Genomic DNA, 23,790 nt, shown 5'->3' with positions numbered 1-23,790 from the left:
AAGCCAGGGAATTTTCAAGCTCCACCAAATTCCCCATTTCTTCCACCATGTCCATTAAATGACCAAAGTGGGTTCTGCTGCTATTTCCCCTCACACTCATTGTACAGACTTGGTTATCTAACAAACTCCCTTCAGAAAGGATTCCAGATGCTTTAGTAATTAACGAGGGATAAATACACACCATGCTCAAGTTTCAAAATTCAGCCTTCTGAAGAAAAGTGAATGAAACAAGAAAAGCCATTTTGGGCAATTTTAAATCACACAGTGCATGGTTCAATCCTAAGGACTATAAACTGCTGAATTTAACTGTCTTTTAAGAAACTAAAGCAGACTTCAATTCCCAGATGACTTTGTAGCAAATACCTATGGAGGCAAACTGAAATTAAGAAGTTTTGGGAGTTTTCCCCTTGATTTAAAAGATGCTAGGAGGTATATTCCCAGACACTGCCACAAGGCCATTCCCTAGGGAAGCATGCAAAGGCTGTGGCATCCCAAGAGCAAAGCATCACCCTTTTGGACTTAAAGACCTATCCCTCCCTGTTGAGAGTCCAAGAGGAATTTAGGTAAGGAAAGTATCGTTATTTGAGTTGGCTGGTGGCCAGGGTGCTGGGGCTGAGACCCTGATCCTTACAGAGAGCAGAAAGGAATCTCAAGCCTGCTCTCTAATATGCATGACATGTTGGCTTTGCTGTCAACTTTTCCTTCCACCCCCTGCCTTTGTCCACTTTTTCCCACCTGTTGCAACTTGTCCTTATTGGGGCTGAGAGCTGGAATTGTCTTACTTTGGGATCACATTGTGTCTGGCACAGTGACGCCTGGGGTCTCTGACTGCTCTTAGTGAGACACTGAGATGCCCATGAAGAGCAAACAACGCTGACACAACTCACCAAGATGTTCTTTTCCACACAAATATATATATATTTTAATTTTTTTAATGCTGGAGTTGTGGCACCTCCAGCTAGAATTCAAACATGGAGGCGATTTTTCCAGGCGGCATGACTAACCACCGGGTTTCCAGTAAAGCGTTCTTGAAGATAAGGAAAAAAATATGCGAGTAGAAACAATAAAAATAATGCAATTCAATCTTATCAATTCAGGCAGTTCCAGCTTTTATGTGGCAAACAAGGAGATCAAATTGCATTTATCTAATATCACAGATTTTTTTTTAAATGTCTAAAATATTTCATTATTTTGCTTTGGCAACCTAAAGCTGAGGAACAGATTACTGTTCCCACTACATAAGGAAATAACTGACAACAATTAGTATTTATTCTTGTTGCTTTTGTAATAAAAATAGAATTCCATCACTTTCAAGGAAACCTAAAATATTAATAAGAATGTGATGAACTGAGTAAATGTGACGCCATAAGGAAATGATGGAGAACAGGTTGGAAATATAGTGCTTTGGGAATGGATTGCATTATCAAGCTTGTGATTGTGCATTTTGACAAGAGCAGCCCTCAGATTGATACGGTAGCCAAAGGGCACTCTTCCTACTACAGAGCTGTTTGTTTCCATCCTGGAGAGGGGGAGCAGGAGGGGAATTGATCCCCTCCGACAATCAATAGCAACTCCAGCCCAGGCTCTTCCACAAGAGGTCACTCCTGGGGGGACAGAATTCCCAGATGAGGGCCACAAACGGCCCAGAGGATGCAAACCAGAGGATGGGTGCATGGGCGGGAAAAGAAGGGCAGAGCTCAGCTGAGAGCATCCACTTGGTTTCAGTGCCCAAAACACAAGAGATGTCCTGACACACAGTAAGGCCCCTTGGGGTTGGGAGAGAAGAGCAATTCCTGGAAATTGCACCTTGTGGTGCACAGACCCTTTCCCTGTGTCCCAGATTGTTTCCCTAATTTCCATACACCACAACAGCATCTCTACTTGAAGAGTAATCCAGGTGCCTGGTTCCCTGGGATTTAAAAATTAATTAACATAGCAGACCACCTACCAGTGAATCCAGTTAAAACTGGTACTAATTAGGAGCGGTTTTTGATAACCTTACAAAAAAACCAAAAAAAAAAAAAAAACCCAAACAAACCCAAAACACCCCTATGGTCTGAGTGATAACTAAATTACTTGGAAATTATGAAGTTTGACACTAATTTTTAAAATGATCTGTTTAGAACAACACTTCTCTGCACTGAAAGAAGTGGTGCTGCAAGGCAATCTTCTTGCACAAAATGCGCCCTTCTTCCAATGGAGGAGGCTGCTGGGGTGAAAACCGTGTTATTTCTGACCAGCATCAGCTGCAGAAATTACATCAGTGAAATAGCTGACATCATAAAATAAAAAGTCATTTCTTTCCATGTATTTGAGAACAAGATCACAGTTTTTCATATTTTTGTAACACTCCCCAAGGCCATTCTTGGTTTCTTCATAGCTCAAGAAAACTTCAATTAGAACAGGAGTTGGAACCAAACTGGATGAGAAGCCACTGAAAAGCTGCATGACCAAGAGAACAGCCACTCTCTGAACTTTGGAAATTGAGCCTGGCAGTTTGAGCCCAATTTTCAATGAAAGCAGTGTCTACAGCTCAAAAAGCATAACAGAGAATTACCATTTGTCCTTGTAGTGCAAGCAGAAGCAATTAGGATTAGACATAAAAACCAAATTCCTGCTACTAAATCTCTAGGGACAGTCTCCCCAGTTTTAAATTAAAGAGTAAATTACTGAAATGCTTTGGTACCTGTCCTTTATATACTTGTACTGCTGAAAATAAAAAAAAAAAATAAAAAAAGCAATGATGCAGCAGTATCAAGGATATTTTTGCAACCTCTACAATGTAGATAAGGTAAATTCAAATGAATCTGAGCTGTCTGAATATTTCATTAAAGGTTATTAAAGTGGGAGGGGGTGGGCTGCTAAAACATCAGTTGCTCATCTTCTTTGTTAAACTGGAGGAGTTCTAAGGCGTCATTAAAAAATCTCCTTTGTTTGGATTTGGCACTGGCAATAGTCAATAACGTAAAAGCACTATAAAATTATAAAATCGTTAAACTTTGCAAGAACTTTATAAATACACTTGCAGATATTACACATATCTTTGTGCTCTGCAGTCAAACTGGACAATGAAACGACCACCTGTTAACTGCTAACAATGTGTCATTACCAGTTCTCATGCCTTTTTAAAGCAATTTTGGCTCTAGCTGCCGATAATTCTGGCTACGATACTTGTGTGAACATTAAGGGCACAGAAAGCCAAAGGCAGAAAACTGACAATACAGTTTGTGCTCAGACTACTAATAAGTAAGTGAATAATATGATTTTTCTAATTCCACATAATTGCTTGATCTCAAGGGGCCAAAAAAAAAAAAGTTCTGAATACATATTTTAGAAGCAATCCAATCTACGGTATTTAAATGCAAGCTTCGATTCAGTGAGATTTCACAGCAGATATTTTCACATTTTTTTAATAGTTTAAATAGCCTTTAACAAAACCGAGGTTATTCAGGATTCTCTAAGGTTTGAAAAGAAACATAGACTCAGTCTCTGTCACTGCTCATAGTCACTTTTTCTGTTTTGTCTGACAAATTATCATTTAAAGATATGTGAGAAGTCTAAATAAATAAATAAAAATTCCCTGAGTGCTGAGACAGTTTATGGGCATTTTGCTATTAGCTACAATAAGAGCAGAATCAGACCCTCAGAACTCACTGTGTCCTCAGTCTTATTTTTCTTCCTCTGAGAAATGCAACGTAGCACCAGTGCAAAGATATTGGGACAATTTTTCACAAGCCACGTTCAGGCTACTTTATATTTTATAACACAAAGAAAAAAAAAACCAAAAAACAACAAAACCACAAAACCCTTAAAAAAAAAGAAACATCTTCAAGATAATAAGAAAACGAACCCCAAAATCCTGTGGTCTGCAAAAAGTGACTATTTAATGAGTCTCTGTTTGTGTGTACGTGCACGCATGTGTGCATATATTTATGATTGTGTGGATAATTATCATTAAAAATAGCTACGTTGGGTCTTTTTTAATGCAGCCCTTTTCTTAACATCTCAGGCTTTGATCCTGCACTGAATTTGCGTGCAGGCAAATTCCTACAGAGCCCTTTGGTACCCAAAGGCACCTCGAACCAGCCTGCCAGTCTGGGGCTGTCACCGCCAGCAGGATGTGAATCTCCCGCCAAACAAAGGAGGAAAACAAAAATTCAGGGGAGAGGCTGAAGTTAAAAAAAAATGCTGGGTGAGGGATTCAGGGCCAGCAGCAGCTCCCGCTGCCCACGATCTCACGAGCATCTCGGCACAAACTGGGAGAGCTTTTTCAGAGGAGTGAAGCACAGCCCTGCTGGTTTTAGATCACTTTCTTTTCTAATCACACTGACAAACAATCAACGCCCAAACCCTGGAATTTATCTTCTATAAAATTATAGATACATCACTGATTGTTGGCTGCAAAGGATATGTCAATTCCTTCAGCAATTCAGTGTATAAATACACAACAGACAAAATTACTCTGGCAATTTGAGGTATTTTACCAAAATGGAAACAAAGCAACTGCAACAGACCATTAACGTAGGGCTCATGTTGCTTATTTTAAAAAATAAATGGCTTAAATAAATGTCTTTGCTCCTAAACAAATTTATTTTGCTTAGGAGAGAGTGTCACCCTTTAAAAGTGTGGAGCTAGTAACTGTCTTTACTTAAATGCAAGTTATGTATATCAGTGCAGAACATATTCAGCTTTAAAATTCTCGGTGATCTTCCTTACATTCTGTATGTAATAAAAATTATCTTGTCTTGTAATGGCATAATTATTTAAAAAGGAAAGAAAAAAAAAAGGAAAGAAAAATGAGGAAAGAAAAAAGCCTTACTTAAAGATTTTCTGTGTTCAGGCTTTGGCTCTTTGGATTCAGTGTCTAAGTTATTCAGTAATTCGATGCTGGAGGATCTTCTGAGTTTGAACTCCAAATTTCTCGATGTAATTCTCTGTTCTTTTGGCTGGGAAAAGAATATATATATATGTATATACATATGTGTATGCTTTTAATAAAATTATTATTTGTAAGAATGAAGCAAGAGATTCCGGAATGCCAGTACAGAAGCTAACAGACACACACAGAGCAAGTGTGCAGGGAGTATATAATTTAAGGAAAGTGTAATGCAAAATTTGTCATATGGCAAAGCTTTTATGGCCCTGACAGACTGATCCTAATTTCTGAGATAAATTCCTATTTAAGTGAGGAAAACAAAAGGCCTGCTTCTTTAGGCTTTAGGGACCAAAATTATTTCCACATTGCAGGCTACTTTCAAATGCTGGCAAAGAGGAAGACTGTTTAAATTGCTTTTCTGTTTTGGATAGTTACAGTAAATATTCTTGCAAACACAATTACTTCAAACATCATTGCAAATTTGGGGTTGAATTCTGCTGGTTTAAGCTTAAGAAGTAGTCGGGGGGCTTTTCCATTATTCTAATTTACTGGCAGACAACGTGAAAACGAGCAGGGGAAAAAAAAAGCAAAAAAAACCCCCAAAAAGAACGAAAAAAAGGCGACGCTGCTTCGGCTGAAGCCACGTCTCCTCCCATGGCATTTGGTCAGGTGAGACTCAGCCATCCCAAGAGGCTGGAGAGCTGCCAGGCTGTGCTTTGCACACCCGTTCAGAGCTCCAGGAGTGGCAGAGCTGGCAGAGATGGAGTGGCCGCGAGTGGGGACATCCTGTCCTGCGCGCTCGGACCGTGGCCACCCATGGACCACTCGTGCCCCACCAGCTGCTGCTGCTGTGGATGCTCAGGGCTGCTCATGCCACAATATTATTCAGCTACACTAAAAAAAATACATATATATATATATAAAATCAGGTTTATTAGACGTTTAGTTGAGTAACATGCCAAAAAACATTTATTTTTTTTTTCCCCCGAGTCTCCGTGGAAAACTCCACCCCAAAATCTTTAGTTGGATATCAATATCCTCACACACCCAATGAAATGCACAATATGAAGACATACATCATCAGATCAAACTTTCCTTGGCTGATTATAGCCTCAGGGTAATAGAATGTTTGTAGCTCTTTAAGGAAACAGTAGCTGTGTTCAAATTAACCCTTTCAAAGAGGCTGCAGATTCCACTGCACTGAAAAGCTCTGAAAAATGCAAGAAATGGGGATATTTTTCTCCCAACAGATTCTGCAGTGAACAAGGAAAGTCAGTGCCCTCAAAAAAAGAAAAAAAGAAAAAAAAAAAAGAAAATGTTCTTGGATCAGGCAGGGATAGGAGGAAGATGTTTGGAATTTGTACTGAGAGTGGCAAAAAAGAAAGAAAAAGCTACAGCTGAAGCTGGTTTGGTAATTAAAAACTGTTTTAATAAAATGCAACCCTGCTTACTTCTAGTAGAAAACCCCCAGCCTTCCTGGGAGAATACCAGCAATCAGTTACAAAGGAATATTATTTGCTAGCGTTATTCTTGTGAATAAGTAATACAAAAATTCATAAAAGGCTCAAATGTATTAATAGTTCTATTGAAGATTATATACTGTAGGCTGCATAAACAGAAAATGCAAAAATTCATTAGTTATTAAGTGCTTGTGTGCTTTTACAACCCTCAGCAAGCCAGCGTCCTTGTTATTTCAGAGAAATAAATGTAGCGTTCCGTTTCGAGGCAAGAATCAAATGACATTTTTGTGCAACAACCTTGTTTATCTGACATTTTTTTGTAGATGTGCATACATATTTTTATATCCTTCAGAGAAAGGAACGTCTAGCTAGCTGCTGACTGCCTAAAAACCTGTAGAGATGCCTGAGCAAATGAAGTTGAAATTGCTACATCTTAATTAATAAAGGTAACAGCCAAAACAAATACATACCAATCTGTCAATTGCATTTTTGATAGCGTGGAACCAATCCAATATGAGAAAGTCGATATCCGACTGGAAGAGGAACTCATTTCCTGACACTGTGGTGATCTGGGGAGGGCATGGGCACACACAGGTGAGTAAAGCACACACCAGGCAGACGATTTTCCTCTATTTTCCCTCCCGTTCCCCCCACAAATGCTTGTTCTTTTTACTGAGATTTGTCTGCTGGAGCGCCGAGTTACCGAGGAGTTCTGAACCTCTGTCTGAAAACTGTTTTGAATATGTCAAAACAAACGAGATATTGTCTCAGCAGTGCAACCACAGAACACAAATAGTGCAGAAATAACGGGTGTGTGACAAAAGTTAAGAAAAGCCAGGAAACTTGGTGTAACGAGACACAGTTCAAGGGAAATCAAAGCACCCTGAAAAGAACTGAATGCATCAGGAAAATTATTTCCTGCCATTTGCAGTTTCCATTTCTGTTTTACTAATATTGGTTTTTGTGTCTGCTACCTCCGTTCTTGTATTTGCACATTTATTATTTACCTATGACTCCCCATTTCCAAACATTTTGGTGAAATTGATAATGCCACTCTTTCACATTAAAAAAAGAAATTATCATCAAAGGTGGCTGCAGCAGAGTAATTAGGAGCCCATTTATCATGAAAAAAAAAAATCCCCAGTTCGTCTGAATAGAAGTCGATTTACATTTTTGACCCACTCACTGGGAATATTTATCAAAAGAATATTCAATCCCCTGATAATGCTGTTTCACTGCCTAACCCAATATTTGGTGGAAATATGTATGTATATGCTGTTGGCCTGAACTTCTATAAACCACTGGGATAATAATGATACATTATTTTTTTATTTTACATGCATATATATATATATATATAGATATATATATATATATATATTTCACCAGAGGAAATCTCCAGGTATTTCACACAACAGGTTGGAGCAACCATTTCACAGATGGCAAAACTGAGGCCCAGACCTGTGCAGTGCTTTGTCCCAGGATTACTCCACAGATTCCTGGTGCCCACGGCCATGGAGCATCACCTGGGCACAACATCTTTGTTTGCAGACAAGTCAACCAAGGGCTGCATCACCAGCACTTTTGGAAGGGGCAGGAGCTCATTCTGCCCATGCTATAAGACAGCTCAGCTCCTGCCAGCTCTGGAACCAAAGTTTTGTTCTTATTTCACTGCTGTTAAAAGCTGCTTGTGCAAAATTTGGTGGTATCCACGCGTGGAAATGGAACATTTGGGTCTTGGTGTGTTGGGGATGCAGGTTTAGTCTGAATGCTGGAATGTTCACTGGAACATGGATTATTTAGCACCAAATAGGGATTTCCTTCTGACCAGCTCTGGGAAAAAGCAAAGCTGTTATGACCTGGCACAGTTTGTTTATGTAAATACATTGACCTGAAGTGCTACTCTTTCCCTGCATCTCCCCCATGTCAAGAGTTTTTAGTGAAGCTAAAAAGAAACAGCAGATCCTCACCAGCCTGGGTACTCCCGGCATCTCCCTCAAAACTGAAATAATACCAGGGAAAAGAAAACCCAAACCAAAAAAACAACAGCCTAATGTCACATTAATTGTCCTATAACCCTCCCTTTATTGAGGAAATGCCTGCAAGGAAGGTTTCCAAAGTCATCAGCATTAAGGAAAATCCCGTCAGCGCAGCTCCAGCGGAGACATCCTGTGGGAGCGCTGCTGGGAATGTGGGAACGCTCCCCTGGCGTGGGCTCGGGGCTGCAGGGCTGCAGATGTTCACCCCATCCCCTCTGCACCCATCAGGGCCAGCTCCAGCCACCCCGCTGCTCCCCAAGCACCAGAATGAGTTATTCATTAGGGAAATCTTTATTCCCTCATTACTCCAGGACCATAACGTTAATCACCATTTGCACGCTCACCCCTCCCTTCACCAAAAGGAAATAAAAAGTCCAAGTGCAGCTTAAGGTGAGCAGCAGAAAAGAGCTGACCTCCATTTGGGTTCAAAATGTATGATATATCACAATTTATTAATGTATACATGCAGATATGAATTAGACTAAACACAGGCAACAATTCAATCTAATGCCTCTCTCCCAGTATAAACAAATCATTATTAAAATTATAAAATGGAATAACATTTTCAAAGTAAGAGCAACATATGTAATTAGATTTACTGTATTTTGAAGGCTTAAAAAGGACACAACATAGTTCAGCCTTCCGTTCAGTAAATTCAGGCTTTATTAAAATACAAGTATTCAGCACTGCATAAATATTTGCACTGTATGATATGCAAAAGAGATACTCCATTGCTAACAAGACCAAAGCAAAATACATGTTGAAAGTTTCTTTGTCTTGAATGTGTTATTTTGATAATCATATATTATCAGTGTTTTATGAGCAAATCTGTAAAAACAGATCATAGAATGGAGGGAAGAGAATTCATTTAAAATATACTTTCTGTAAGATATAGTTCAAGTCCTTTTCTTTCTTTCCTCAGACTAATCTTCAGAGTAACAAGACAGTTTCAAGAAGACTGCTACTGCTCTCTACAGTTTAAATGCATCCACTCCTTAATTACAGTCAGTAATTGACTTTGTTCTGCTCCATTCCAGTCATTCACAGGCAAGCAGTTCCAAAGGCTTTGGCTGGTAAATCCCATTTAATGTGCAGGTTTTCTATCCCACTTTTATATATTACCTCCTTAGGATTTCTGATAAATTACTCTTGGAAAGGATTGCTAAACCATATTTGCACTTTGAACAATCAAATTTTCAACACCCCTGGGAAAAGACATCAGTAAAGAATGCTGGTTTTGACTAAACCTTGTGATTGAACAATTTATGATCACAGCCCTAAATGATGTATAACTAACAACAAGCAGAAATTGTTCAATATTAAGGCCTGTTAACACACCATCCCTGTGTCAGGCACTGCTGAAATAAACAGAGGGGCTGGGGAAACAAATGAAAGACAAATCTGAGGGGGAAAAAAAAAAAGAAAATTAAGTGCTCTATCCAGAGCTGCCAGACTCCATTGTGCCAGGTACTTCACTTATTTAAATACCTCCCGAAATCCCTCTCTCTGTGCCATCATTTTTTGCAAAGGCTACAGTCCAGAATTAGCACTACCTTACCAGGCAGAATGCTGCTGCTGCTGCTGTCAGCAATAAACACCCTCGAGGACTGACAACTGGCATTAACCCTCTGGTTTGCCATGCCCTTCAGGATGGGGACAGGAGACACAGGGTGCCTCAATTCCCTCTTTCTCTCTAGAGCACCAAGGCAAAAAAAAGACTTCAAAGCCTGAATCAACTGACATGGCAGTTTTGCAGGGAGCTGTAGCACAGCCCTGCTGCTAAGCATTGATCCTCAGAAGATATCGGCTCACCACAGGTAAATGTGTGCTAAATTCAATGCACTGCTGGGCTGCCAACACTGTGTGGGAAGTGGGGAGGGAGGCAGGTGTGAAACACTTCCTGATATTCTATTTGTGGCTTATTAAGCGTTTCTCTTGTCACCTTACAGAGCTGCAAATGGAGGGTTGAGCTTCTTTTGCGTGTCACCATAATGATGCACCAAGGTGGTGTTCAACAAGATCCTGTGTTATTAAACAGAAATGTACCTTTTTAGCTCCACAAAATACAGGACACTGTGTCTAATTAATGCCATTACCATTTTATAATATACAAATATACCTTGGAGGCTACCCAGAATCAATGGTTTTTAAAAATTTACAAATTATGTATTTTTCCTGTGCTAGGTTGTGCTCTGGGATATACTGCTGTGCCAGGACTTCCAAACCCTTACAGGTCATCTTTCGGAGCTTGTGTCACAGACTTTCCTTTCACAGTATATCCATGCCAATGGAAAACAGCCATAGAAGAAGATCAGTGTCTTCTGTCCATGGTTTTCCTGCAAAGTTTGGTCTGGGGACCATGGCACCACTGTGAAAAACATCTCATTCCTGGTATCCCTCTAGTTCTTTACCAGTATACACTTTTACAGATGTTCTTGCATTTATTTTAGCTGCAGAACAAGGATGGAGGTAATTTCAGAAATCCTACTGACAGACATTCTATGGAGATATGGGAAAGGGTGATAAACTCACACAGCAAAACAAAAATCCAAAACTGTCTTATTGATTCGCCCACTTCAAAGTGTACTTATGCATCTCTGGTGGCCACAACTATTATTTGCAGCGATTAACTATTTTTAGACAATGCCAAGAACAAACCTTAATACAGGAAGTGAAGAATTCTGTGAGGAAGGAGAAACACAGCAAAAATTTTGGTCTGTATTGTGCAACAAGGAAAAAAGAAGAAAGTGAGCAGCCAGGAAAGTGTATGGCTTATGTATAGCTCAAGTATGAACACCAAAAATCCATGTCACAGTTCTTAATTCAGCCAAATACTGAAACAAGCCAATGCTCAACTCCCCCTGAAACTGGGACATCCAGAAAAATTGCTGGACTATCGAGGTGAGGATTCATATAACCAACTTCATATAACCGACTCCAACGGTTCAGTGTTGGATTATTGGATGCTTTTGGACCGTGGAAACTTCAGCAGTTGCTAATCCAGTGCAAGATTCAGTGCAGAAAACAGAAATTTTTATGCCACCTGGGACTCACACAGCTTGTGGTGAACACTAAGTGATTTAAACTTGGATTGACAGATACCTCTGTGTGCAGAAATTCAATAAAATGTGTTCCTCTTGTTGCACTGTGCATTGGGATTGCTGCCCTTGATATGTGTAGGAAAAAAAGGAAATGTGAGTTGCTGGAGCATTTCTAGCTCCAAAGTTAACACTCTTCCCCCTTCCCACTGCTCCCTTCATCTCACCTTGCTCGCTCAAAAAGTGGTGGGTTTTTTTCTGATCATGTTAATCAACCTGATTCCCCATAATGAAGAGAAATCTGGATTTTTCTCTCTGTTTTCCTAATGGAATGGGGTCTATCCATGCAATGCAGGACACCCCATTTACCATCTGCATGGCAGCCACCAGGGTTGGGCCAGGGAGGTTGTGAAAAGAGCCAAAAAGAAAGGAAAAAAAATAAAATAAAAAAAAAGAAAGTATATCTGTCTCTAAATATTAATTTTAAAAAATCATTACAATATAATAAAACTTGAGAATAACTACGCAAACCCTGCACACTCCTCTGTCCACACCCCCAGTAAAAGCAGAATTAATTTAAATTGGGAGACACTGTACTCCTTAGTTGTTCAATTAACTGGATTTCAATTAAACTGGGACAGAGCCATGCAAGTTTCTAAAAACATGTCAGAAGTCTAACTGCATTTCTGGAAGTTGATCTTAAATTCTTTCTCACAGATAATCCAGTCTCTTGGCCATGTTTATGCTGAATGAGTAAGCAGCCGAGAGGATAAATAAAATATCTCTCTGTGCTGTACCATAGTGAGCTGGGTCTAATATTAAAAAATGGCAACAAAAGGAAACAAAAGGCTCAGTCTTGAGCTGTGTTATACTGGTACAGCATCATGTATCCATTTCATGAGCCAGCCTATCAAACAGAGGTAGTCATGGTTATGCTGATAGTTAAATTACTTAAAGGACTCTAAGATGTTTATGACTACCAAAGAAATTTCATTATCAAGCAGATTGTCTGTCTCATATTACAGTCTGGCTTCACCCATCTCGCAGTCCTTTGGATGTCGAGCAAAGTTAACATTGAAGTGATGGGCAAATATCAGCTTGAGAGAAAAGGTCTTCAACCAATCTTTCAAAAAAAATGATATTTGTTAAAAAATTTGGTGAGAAAGTATCTGCCTTGTGTTCCCAATGTTGCTAGATGTTAAGTAAATATATGCTGATTGCAAAAAAGTTGCTTTGGCAACTCTCTTATTAAAATGCATTTGTAACCCCCATCTGTCATGAAAGTTTTGAAAAGTTTGTTTACTTTGGAGAGCCGCCTTATCCAGGGTTACCCCGGCATACAATGATAGCAGTCTTCAGAAGTTGTGTGAGGAACAAGCCACTAGGGATCCATTTTTGTTTTAATTGGCACACACAAACACTTTTCTGGTCTGTCAAAAAGATCAAGCTAATATGCATGGCGGGTGTTATATTCTCAGCTTTTGGGAGCAGTAAAGCTCCCTTTATTTAAGTAATTTAAATGATAGACTGCAAAAACTTTGCAAGTCAGAAAAATGTTTTATACTTTCTTTGGGAATATTTGTTTTAGGCAACAGAAAGTGTTCTACATATCTAAAGATGTTGAACCTTATGTTTTAATTACCCTGCTTTTTCCTGATTCTGTAAAAATGACTGTGAAAACCAAGGATTGCAAAGAGGCAACAAACAGATCCTGTGTTTTCACAACTTCTGCAATATTACAATTTGTGCGACTGAATACTGCCAGATGTTTATAGGTTATGTCCTAAGCTGTGTTGCCTTGTGGTGTGACTGCTTTGCACATCCACTCTCCTTGTGGGAACCTTTGTGGGGTCATCAAGTCAATGCAACCTCCTCATATATAACGAGGTGCTTCTTAGTGAAAATAAACTGAGGCTGGCATTACACACAACAATGGCTCCAAAATGGGTTGAGATGTTTCAGATTTGAGGGTGAAACTTACAAGAAACAAAAAAAATTTACAATAAAATATATTGTACCAGTGGAGATTAAATAATTTTATTTCATGGTAAATTCCTAGGATTGAATCCTTCCACATAATTCAGCAATAAAATAATGAACTCTGTGATGGTTAAGAAGGAAAAATTTTTGAACCTGAAGTTTCCCTTCTTCTATGCCATAAACTCATATGACTTGCCAGTTTGTCTTGAAAAATTGCATTAATACTAACTAGGTGAGAATCATCTCTCTGCACTATGAGACAAAATTTTTCCTTTCCTTTCTGGCCATGATGAATCTCAGATTCAGAAGAACTGATTTTTATCACTTGTAAGGTAAATATTGAACCAAGAGGAGGTCTCAATTGAAGCTCATTAAGCCCTGAGAGACCAAAACTCCTTCTTGGGTTGGAAATGGAGCTTGGACTGGGGGTCCAAGAGCTTCTCTGGAGGGAAAGAAAGGTGCAGGGATATTGGGATGCTGTCACTGATTTCAAGGAACAACTTGTCCCTCCATCCACCAGTCCAGGTCTGTTTCTTTGCTGCCTTGGAGGAGTGTGAGAAGGAAGTGTGTGATGTTTGAGCAAAGGGAAAGGTAAGAAAGAGCAAACAACCTCTGCTAAACATCCAGGGAACATCCTGGGAAGTACTTCCTGCTGATCCCATACACTGCTAACATGCCCTGGGAGAGACAGCTGGAACACAGGGATCAGCCTGTGAGAAACAGGGGTTTCCTTCAGAGGATAAAGAGAGCAGGAAGGGCAATGTGAGACAGGCAGCAGATGACCCTCCTGGACGGCAGCCACTTGTGTGCAGCCTGCCGTGTGCCCCCTGCCCGTGCTGCCCTCTGCCCCAGCCCCATGCCACCGAGCAGGAGGGGTGGGATTCTGACAGCCTTGCAGCCAAATCACAGGAGATGGGAGTCACCAGGCTGGGGGAGCGAGAAAGAAATACCCCCACAAGTGGTAAAAGCAAGAGATAATAATTAAGACACAATTCAGTCGTGTCTGTGCATAGTGGGAAGTCAGGGAATAGACAATTGCACATTTTGTCCACGGATGAAGACTGAAGGCAGTGCATGAATACCCATTGCAAGCTACTTTTCTCCTTGGGGTAATATTTTACTGTTATTGCCTTTGCAATCTGAAGCCATACATTACACAGCCACACACAGAGATATTGGCAATGGTTTCTCAGAGAAGTCCTGTCTTTCTTAGCTTTACCAGCTGGACAATACCTAGTGATGAATGGTTCTCCTGTCCAATTTTATATGCATGTTATAACACTTTATGATGTATGTGAGTGAGACTCAACGTGATAAGTCCTTGTAACAAACAAAAATATCAAAGGGAGAATGAATGCTCTGCTTTCAGTTCAGGCGAAGATATATATTTAAAATATATATGTGCTGGGTGTAAAGATTTCATTTTGTTGACTCTTATTTTAGCCAAAAATTTATTCATCAGCAGCAGAGCATTTCACAGCTACATTATTTGCAAAAAGAAGCCAGTGCTGGCTCTTAGTATTTCATTTACTGGCACATATCTCCTATTAATGAATGCTGAGATTGCACAATAAGGAAAAAGAGATGTTGCTAAAGGTGTCTTTATACTTACAGTAACGTATTTGGCTGTGATTATAAGTGTTTGTAAAACTTTCAAGAATCGTTCCTTGTCTACTTACACTAATGAGAACACCTGGTAAGTTTAGAGATGCACAGGCTTATTTGCATTGAATTCAGGTTTTTGCATACTGTACATCACTTTTTGAAACAATTAGATGTTTACAGAGAAATATAGCCAACAGAAGAACAGCAGCTTGAATGCCCTCCAGCCCAAGTCAGCGCTAATCCTGGTCTGTGTGAAAAGCAGAAACCTGCTGAATTATAATACCGACACAAATTCAGTGAGCAGTGAACAAAAGTGTACCTGCAAATCCTGTGATAGCAGATGTTTCTGGTGGGGATTGCTACCTGCTGTTGAATAAAGCATCTCTTAGAGATGAAACAGCACTACTGAATGGGATTTTCATTGTTTATTTACCATTTCCTTTTCATTCTGATAGTTTCTTTTCCCTTTTTTTTTTTTTTTTTTTTTTTTTCCTTTTTTTTTTTTTCCTGGTGACTCAGAACCTGTGTACTCAGCATGTAGAACATGCGGTCATTCTCCAAAATAGCTGCATATGTAATTTTACTAACTTGCCAAAAGCCAGTACAGAAACACAAGATTCCTCCTACTGCTCGAGATCCAAGGCACTGTCTCTCCAGGAGAGGGATTTGTGGCCTGGGGCAAGAACAGGAGGTTCCTTTCTATAGAAACAGGTCTGCTGAAGGGAAAGTGCAATATCCTGCTGTGCCACGGCCATGCCAGCTATTGCTTTATAACAAAGTACAATATCAAAGTTGGTCCATGATCTGTAGATACACTCCACCAACTGTGCCAAGTTCCTGAGTGGGGCAGGCAGGAAAATATTCTGGTTATTATCTCCCCTTGCATGCAGGGAGCAAATCACACAGAACATCTTGGGTTTGCCCCCTTCCATCTTTATTTGTATGTAGCTACCAGGAAAAGATGAGCAGGATGAAAAATGTTTTGAAGAAGGCTATTGCATCCATTCAAGAAAACAATCAAGTCCAACTACAACAACTGGAAAGATTTCTATTTTAATAAGCTATTTAGTTCTTTAATAAAACTGATGCTGATAAGATTTAGGATAAAGAGGGATGAATTTTGTAACCTAACTAAATTTTGGTTTCTCAGGAGTCACAACCTAGTTAGAAAGATGTTACGGGTAATACAGGTCTTTACTGAGCACAGGAGAATATGGATATTTCAAAACACAAAATCCTTGTATGGTCTGGGTTTGAAGGGAGATTAGAATCACTCTGTTCCAAACCCCTGCTATGAGCAGGAACATCTTCCACTACACGAGGTTGCTCAGAGCTCCACCCTAGAACAATTCCAGGGATGGGGTGTCAATGGAGTTCCCAAAAGACCAGTAGACTGTGAACCTCTCAGATGCAGTTCTGATATTTATTTTGCCTAGTAATGATGCTACATGAAGTAATAAGCAGCATCACAATACAGATAGTATGGAGACAGCTAATTTCAAAGCATAATATCACCGAACTTTTGAAATTAGAGATTCTTGTATTTTGAAAAAAAAAATATCTTTTTATGTCTCCAATTCATTGTGATAGCCTCAGACCAGTTTTCAAGGATGATCCTTGAAAGGATTTTTTATTTGGACATTCTGGAACTGCACTGACAGCACTGGAACTGCACTGGCCTTTAAATTTATCAGCTGCTCTATGTGATACTGTAGTAATGACAGCAGGTTACTCAAAATGTTATTTAAAAATATCACATAACCAAAATATTTAATATCTCTTCACAATAGGTGTCTAAGGGGAGCTTTTCTAGGAAGGGGGAATATAGGTCAGAACTTAGGGAATTGCTTACAATAACTGATTTTGGTCAGCCAGAGGTCATTGGTTGAAAAACTACAGAAACGTTTGACTATGTAGCTCACAAGCAAGAGAACTTATTTAGATCAATTCTGTAATTTAAAAAATTAGAGTGAAATTAGGAAAACAACACAAGAATCGCATACCATCTCTCTACGTCTGAGTTTCTGATGTGCATATACCAAACACCAAATATTAAAAGCAAATAAATTATTTTAAATAAACAGGTTTTGCAAGTATGGGAATTTTTTTTTAACCATGTAGGCGTTTCTCATGTATTAGAACATGATTTACACTTTGACATCTGTCAGTCAAGCTTCTGGCTATCACACTGGACAATCTGGAGGGGCACATCACAATGTGATGTGGCATGCAGAAAATCTGAAAAACTCCACTTTTCCAAAATAAAAATCCACCTTCTAGTTTTAAATAGAGAGAACGATTGCAAAATATTTGGCCATCAAGACTGTAAAGATTGAGGCTGGGTAATCAATAAGGTTTGTGGTTGAATTACTCACTGATAACAAGTAATTTCCTGCTATCCTTGAGGGGAATTGGGAAGTGGATTTGGGAAATTTGGCAGACTCTCTCTCTTTCTTTTCTAAATATGCTCTGTTTGAAAGCCTGATATTCTATTCTTTTCTGTAGCAAGCTTTTGGATGGTGCAGTACAGGAGAATGTGGATTTGGGGTAACAGCTCATTCAAGAACTTAGGGGTCTAAATAAGGGAAGCTAAAAATCCACAAAATTGTCAAGGCCGGGAATGGCTGGGAATTTGGGGTTCAGGTCTTCTGTGCCACAATCACAAGGCCACATTTATCTGAATCCCTTCAACGCCATTATTTTTACTACATGTCTTGTTATTAATAAATACACACAGTACACATGGCAAGGAAATTGAGTGGCTTAAAACACATCATGGCCTCCTTGTCCAACGTGTCACCTTTGCACATCAATTCGAGCACTGTGGATGGTGTGCCAAGAGACTCGTGGTCATCCAGCCACCCAAACCGCAGACCCATGAGGGTAATAACCAGGGCATCTCCCCACAGGCCCACATGTTCCTTGCCCTCCTCACCAAGCTGTCAGAAATTCTGGGTGCATTATCACTCTCCCCAAACTCAGCATCACAGGACAACTCGAGAGCAACATCCAGCCAGTAACGTGGACATTAAACTGTGAGGCAAAAGAGAAAGCCTTAAGGAAACTGGAATTTAAGACCTGAGTTTCTACAAGTGTTATGTTTCCCTGTCTTATAATCCATGACCTAACCCTTGCACTGTTCTGTTGCCACCAAGATAATTAAAAATGCTATCAGATTCTTGGTTCTGACAAAGGAAACCCATAAGCTACTTCCCAGAGATTTGGAGTAGTAACTCATTAAACCAGAGCTGGGAGAGCTGACTCTATTACTCGTGTCTATGAGCAGAGACATGTAAGTGAGTTTGAACTATAAACAGAACCAATTACATTAACATTTCCCAACGCTTTCAAGAATCAGACTTGAAGCTTTTATTTGTTTCGCGAAAACCGTGATCCGCTATGCTAATAAGTCTAAAAATTGATTAAAAGAAAAACATTCAAAGCAGAACCTGGCAGTAGAGCTTCTTATGTGCTTCCCTTTCATCTGCTGGAACACGGTAGCCCTGATTCAGCAAGGTACTTCATTAAGCAATAGGCAACGTGCAGAATCTGAGTGCTTGAGCTGTTTGCAGTCACAAGAGTGAAATGAGCAAATCAGCCCGAGCAAAAAATAGCAGAAAAGTTATATTTATTCACAGAGTGAATATTTCAGGGAACAAAAGATATGTTAGTGACAGTCAGTAAGAGCTGCATGTAAATTAACAGCAGAACCACAAGCAACAAAGTTAGCTGTCATTTGTAAGGGTAACAGCAAAAGAAAGCTGCACCTTCCAGCCCAACTGAGAGGAGACAATACCTCATCAAGGAATTAGAGGGGGAAAAAAACCAAAAAATAATTACAAAAACCCCCCACTACCTATTGGTTCCTTCATTATTAGGAGCAAACCCACACTAGTAACCTTATATACCTACTTGGAGAACACAGCACCAGGAAAGAAAAACGATTTTTTTTTCAACTTGGCTGTATCAGTAAAAACACAGCCAGATTACCTTGAAATAATGAGGGAAAAATAATAACTTGGTAAGAAATTGTACCTAGCTTTCAGCTAAACTAATATTGCCAACAATCCCCACAACTCACTCTTTTCTTTCTGAGAACAGATGAACTGATTCTCTATCACAGCCAAGCTCATAATGTCTGAGATTAACTGGAAGTCACTCACTTAGAGAATGACCTTACGAAGAATTAAGCCATAAATTAGATACTGCCAGAACTTGAGAAATAAAAGAAGAAAAAATTACTGAGAGTTTTTAGGTGTTGAGAAATTCAATTATACCATTTCATCTCTTATTGAAATGCAAACCCACAGGCTGTAAGCACAGAAACACACCATATTTAAACAAAGTGGTGAGAAATACTGAAATAGGTGAATATTTATCAAACCCCTCACTTAACAAAGAAGGAGCACTGATATCCATGCTATTTGGAAAGCTGCTTTTATCGAGTGAGGGAACAGGATCTCAGTTTTACGCTTAACTCCGAACGATAACTCATTCCCGCTTCTCGCTGCTTTTGCTCGCTGACAGGTCATTCACCTCACTACTGCCATGCGTTACAAAAATTAGCAACCAAGCAAATGAATCTAGATCAGATCCTATGTTTGAACTTGCTCATTTGCCTCCATGCTCTATTTCCTACTAGAAACCCGTTTGCTGCATCACAGGACCAACTTCACAGCCGACACGGAGCAAGAGAGCTGGAGAACCTTGTGAATTTTCCCAATGTATCAGACTTACAGAAACACCTGTGCTAAATAACTTTCTGCTGAGCTACTGTGAAAAGCTGCAGTGTTAAATAGCAATCACAGTTTCTGATTTTTCACTGAGCTGGTTACTCTTCTGCTAGAGTCCTCTGAGCTGTCATGTGGGGCGTGAATGGTCCCCATTTTAATCTGATTGCCTTTCTCGTTATTCAAATTGTTAAAGTCATAAATTTCTTTATTTATCTTGAAGTATCATTATATCAATACAATGGGAGTTGAGCAGCAGCTGATAAAGTTGAAAAAAATCTGTTTATAAATGCCTTTCACTGCTGAATTGAGACTGTTCATTCACTGACTACTTCAAGATAAGAGGGGTTGAGAAAAATATGAGGCATTTGATTTGATACAGGTTTAAAAATGTTATTTCTCTTTAAAAATATCTCAAATAGAGTATGAGAAAAGATGAATACTTTAAAATTAAATAAACTTAGAAAGTTGCTGCTGATCCACCCCTTATTAAGGATTGCAGCATTTGTGTAAGGAACAGCTCTGATTTCCATTTTACAAGAAAACTATGCCCTTAAATCTATGCAAGCAGTTAAAAAAGATGCATTTGCATGGATACAGAGCTCATTATAGGCTTTAAGTGTGTTAATGATTAGATGGAAAACTTGTTCAAACAAATTATTGACTCCAGTACTGAAGATCCGAGAGATAATAAAGTTCTGCAAGCAGGCAGGGAAAGTTGCAATTAGGTTTATTCAAGGAATATCTCACCTGGTGCTTCCCTAAGTGGTAAATAACAACAGTCCCACATCTGGGAGCAAATATCAATTACCTGCACATCCCTTCACACCTTGGGGGGAGAAGAAGATAAAACCACCCTGCTGTCACTCATGACAAGATTTTAAAAAAGGATTCACCTGTCATATCTTTAACCCCTTCACACGTGTTTGCTGCCTACACAAACCACTCTGCAGTTCTTCAGCTGCAAGAAAAGTCCAGGAAAGTGGGAATTGAGCTGTTGCTAATATTGATTTATCTTTAATGACATGTCCATCACCATGAGTAGAAGACTGGAGATAGGTGTAGATGCTCCACTCAAGCTGGAGTGAGCCTAAACCAGGCAAACCTTTGAAAACTGGGAGAGAAAAAAAAAATGAAAGTCGAGAAAAATTTACCACTGTTGCTTTCAACCAAAATTTAAAGTAATTTCTGATTTTCCCCAGGCTCCAGGCAAGCGTGCACAGCTCATGGTATTTAAATGAAGCGCCCACAACATTTTGTGGCAACATGGTATTTTGTGGGAGCGAATGCAAAACACAGCAGCAGCACCACTGTAAACTTTGAAACATTTCAGAGAATATCAAGCCCCAACTGCGCTGCCAATACAGTTTTAAGTCAACCTAGCGAGTTAAATTATGCAAGCAACCGTTTCTCACACGAGTAGCTCCAATGGTTTCAGACAAGGGCGATATCTGCAATAGAAAGAGGATGCTCAAAAAGTATAAAAAAGAGTATTTTCCAGTGCAAAGGAGGTTGCAGCACCCAGACTCGTGTTTAGGTAGGTTTGCCCGCGCTCTCACGATTCTCATTTCCTTCGTGAACTGTGTTTCAAATCTATAATTCATATAAAGCGAGAATTTCAGTGTTTTTCTTGCACTAAACAGCCTATTGTGAATGGCTCCAGGACAACTCCCCCAGCCAGGTAATTTAAACTGCAGAAAAGATAGGCAGAGACATTATTTTCAACAAGGTCCCAAGGTGGCTTTCAATTCAGAAAAACAATTGACTGATGTTTCTCTGTTTGCTGCCAGGAAGCTCTATGTAGTATTTCTAGAGCTTTTTCTCTACTCTACCCAACATGTGGGCTCAGTGTCAAGCTGTGAGTTTGTAAATCTTTTTCAGCACTTACCAGAGCTCAACATGAATTATGGTATTGCCAAATCTGCTTTATGCAGCTTTTTTTACACGAGAAGAAAATGTATGATTTTATGGTCAAAAAGAAACAACTACATGCTTGCAGGGGGAAAATGCAGTTAATTGGGATTGAACCCCAGGAAAAAAATATTTCCCCCTAACCCTGCTTTTTTACTGCCTTCAAACTTTGGAAACTTCTGGGCTGTCAAGCTTTACTTGGTACACGTGGTTTTTCTCTGTACCTTTATTAACTATGCTACTAAGATTTTACTAACTATGACTTTATTGACTAAGCTTTTATTAACTTAATGCCTATTGGAAAAATCCCTGCTATTTTTGTGGATGATTCGCCCTAAAACATGCATTATTTTTTAATAAAATACCTTCCTTTTTGCTGAGGAACAGTTAGCCCAGGAGGTAAATCAGCCCTTTTGTTGAGGGCTAATAAACTTTGTGCGTGTGCATGTGTGTGCGTGTCTGAGTGACTTAATACCATTATAATAATATTGTATGGCAGGCAAAAATATAATGAAAATGATAATTTGCCAAAAAGATTTAAAAAACACTGAGGTGTTACCTATCAAAAGTTCTCCTTCTGTCTATGATACAGCACAGATTGCAATCGTGACAGTAAATCTGGTGCTATTGTTAATGCCATGGCACTTTGGTTTTTGGCTTGCTTCAGTCCAATCTGTGACATGCTTGTGAATATCTTTCTTCTGTTCTGTCTGTATGGCATATGGATTTCTGGGATACAACGTCAGACCTATCCACATAACAAGTGTTCAGAGCACCTTATCATTTTAAAAAGCCAATTACTCAAAAAGACAAATGTGAAATGTTTCACATTTAATGATGAGCAAATCTGCAAAACAAATGCAATTTTGCTTCATTTGAAAAAGTTTAGTTTAACTGTAAATATTGCAATGGAGTCCCTAGCAATACACACCACGGGTAGGGACAGGCTCATTTTATGCATATTGTACATCATCACTGTCACTTAAATCTGCAAGATTTTCCATGCTAAGTTGTTTTAAATAAATAGAAAGAAATGAGATACAAAAGAGTGAAATATATGCTTCTGAATAGACTGTAAAAATGTCACTGCTAGCACTGAGCATTGGACACTTAAAAAAAAAATATTTTGAAAGTCTCTCCCAAAAAAACGAAAACTGCATATGTCTACAGAGGTAAAGGTCAGTAATGAAACAATTAACAGCAAAAATACCAATCCATTTTTTAGAAATATTTGTCAATATATAAAGAATGTTTTGTACTGCACAGAAGTGCTCAATTAATCCCGGTTTAGTGGCCGTATGTCAGATTCCCAGACTGAAATGATGTCAGCTGAAGAACTTAAATACACACAGGTTCAAAAGCAAGATTGTGTATAGACTTCAGGACGGCAGAAATTGCTGATTTTTGCTGCAGTGCTAATACAGCTCACGATTCAATTAAATTCTTAAAAATGTGCATAATGTACATGCTGGACCACTGCATTCAAAATACAGTGCAGTAGATTATTTTTTTAAAAACAGGCTATAGGTGTATATTTGTGCCTCCACGTCTGAAAATCTATAGGCACACAAAGACCTGCCACTGCTACAGATAATTTAATGCCTGTCACTTATCCAAATTGTAGGTACTGGGCACCAGAGGAAAAATTAAAATGGTTATTGTTAATAAGGGAGTATATTGGGCTAAAAGGCAGGGAGAACAGTGATATTAGTGGGAGTATTTGACTCAGCAAGACAAATGGATTTATATACAATATTTAAAATACATGGGAAACATATAAACAGATTTTTAATATTGGATATTTTTGTGAGTAATTTGATTTTTAAACCCCTTGCACTAAACTGAGAACATTAGTAACAAAATACTATACAACATGGGAAACTGAATGCAGCTGGCACTGGTAATTTTAGAAGAAACTAATCTTGATATTTATAACATCATGTAGCAAGCGGAACAGTTTTACCAGGCTGGGAATGTTGAAATACAAAAAAGTTCACCTTTCAGCTATTGTGCATTAGTTCTACTGCACTGGGGAAAAAAAAATATCAGAAATCAGCTGCTGCAATGCAAATATTAAGAAAGTTTATTATGATATATAGCCATGGAGATACCTTTTTTAAACTGCCTGTACATGTATTGTATTGTATATTA

General features: G+C 39.0%; 1 protein-coding gene across 1 annotated transcript in view; it reads right to left on the bottom strand.

Moving 5' to 3' along the window:
* The window catches only part of ARHGAP15 (Rho GTPase activating protein 15), a 323,478-nt gene that overhangs the window by 150,751 nt on the left and 148,937 nt on the right, over positions 1-23,790 (bottom strand). The window contains exons 7-8 of the mRNA XM_058810001.1: positions 6,807-6,905; positions 4,820-4,946 (exon numbers count right to left, since the gene is read on the bottom strand). Of these exons, the coding sequence (XP_058665984.1) occupies positions 4,820-4,946; positions 6,807-6,905 (226 nt within the window). The remainder of the gene's footprint in view (positions 1-4,819; positions 4,947-6,806; positions 6,906-23,790) is intronic.

The sequence above is a fragment of the Ammospiza caudacuta genome, chromosome 8 (genome assembly GCF_027887145.1).
Source record: "Ammospiza caudacuta isolate bAmmCau1 chromosome 8, bAmmCau1.pri, whole genome shotgun sequence".
Taxonomy (NCBI): domain Eukaryota; kingdom Metazoa; phylum Chordata; class Aves; order Passeriformes; family Passerellidae; genus Ammospiza; species Ammospiza caudacuta.
This window is presented reverse-complemented; position numbering and strand designations above follow the sequence as displayed.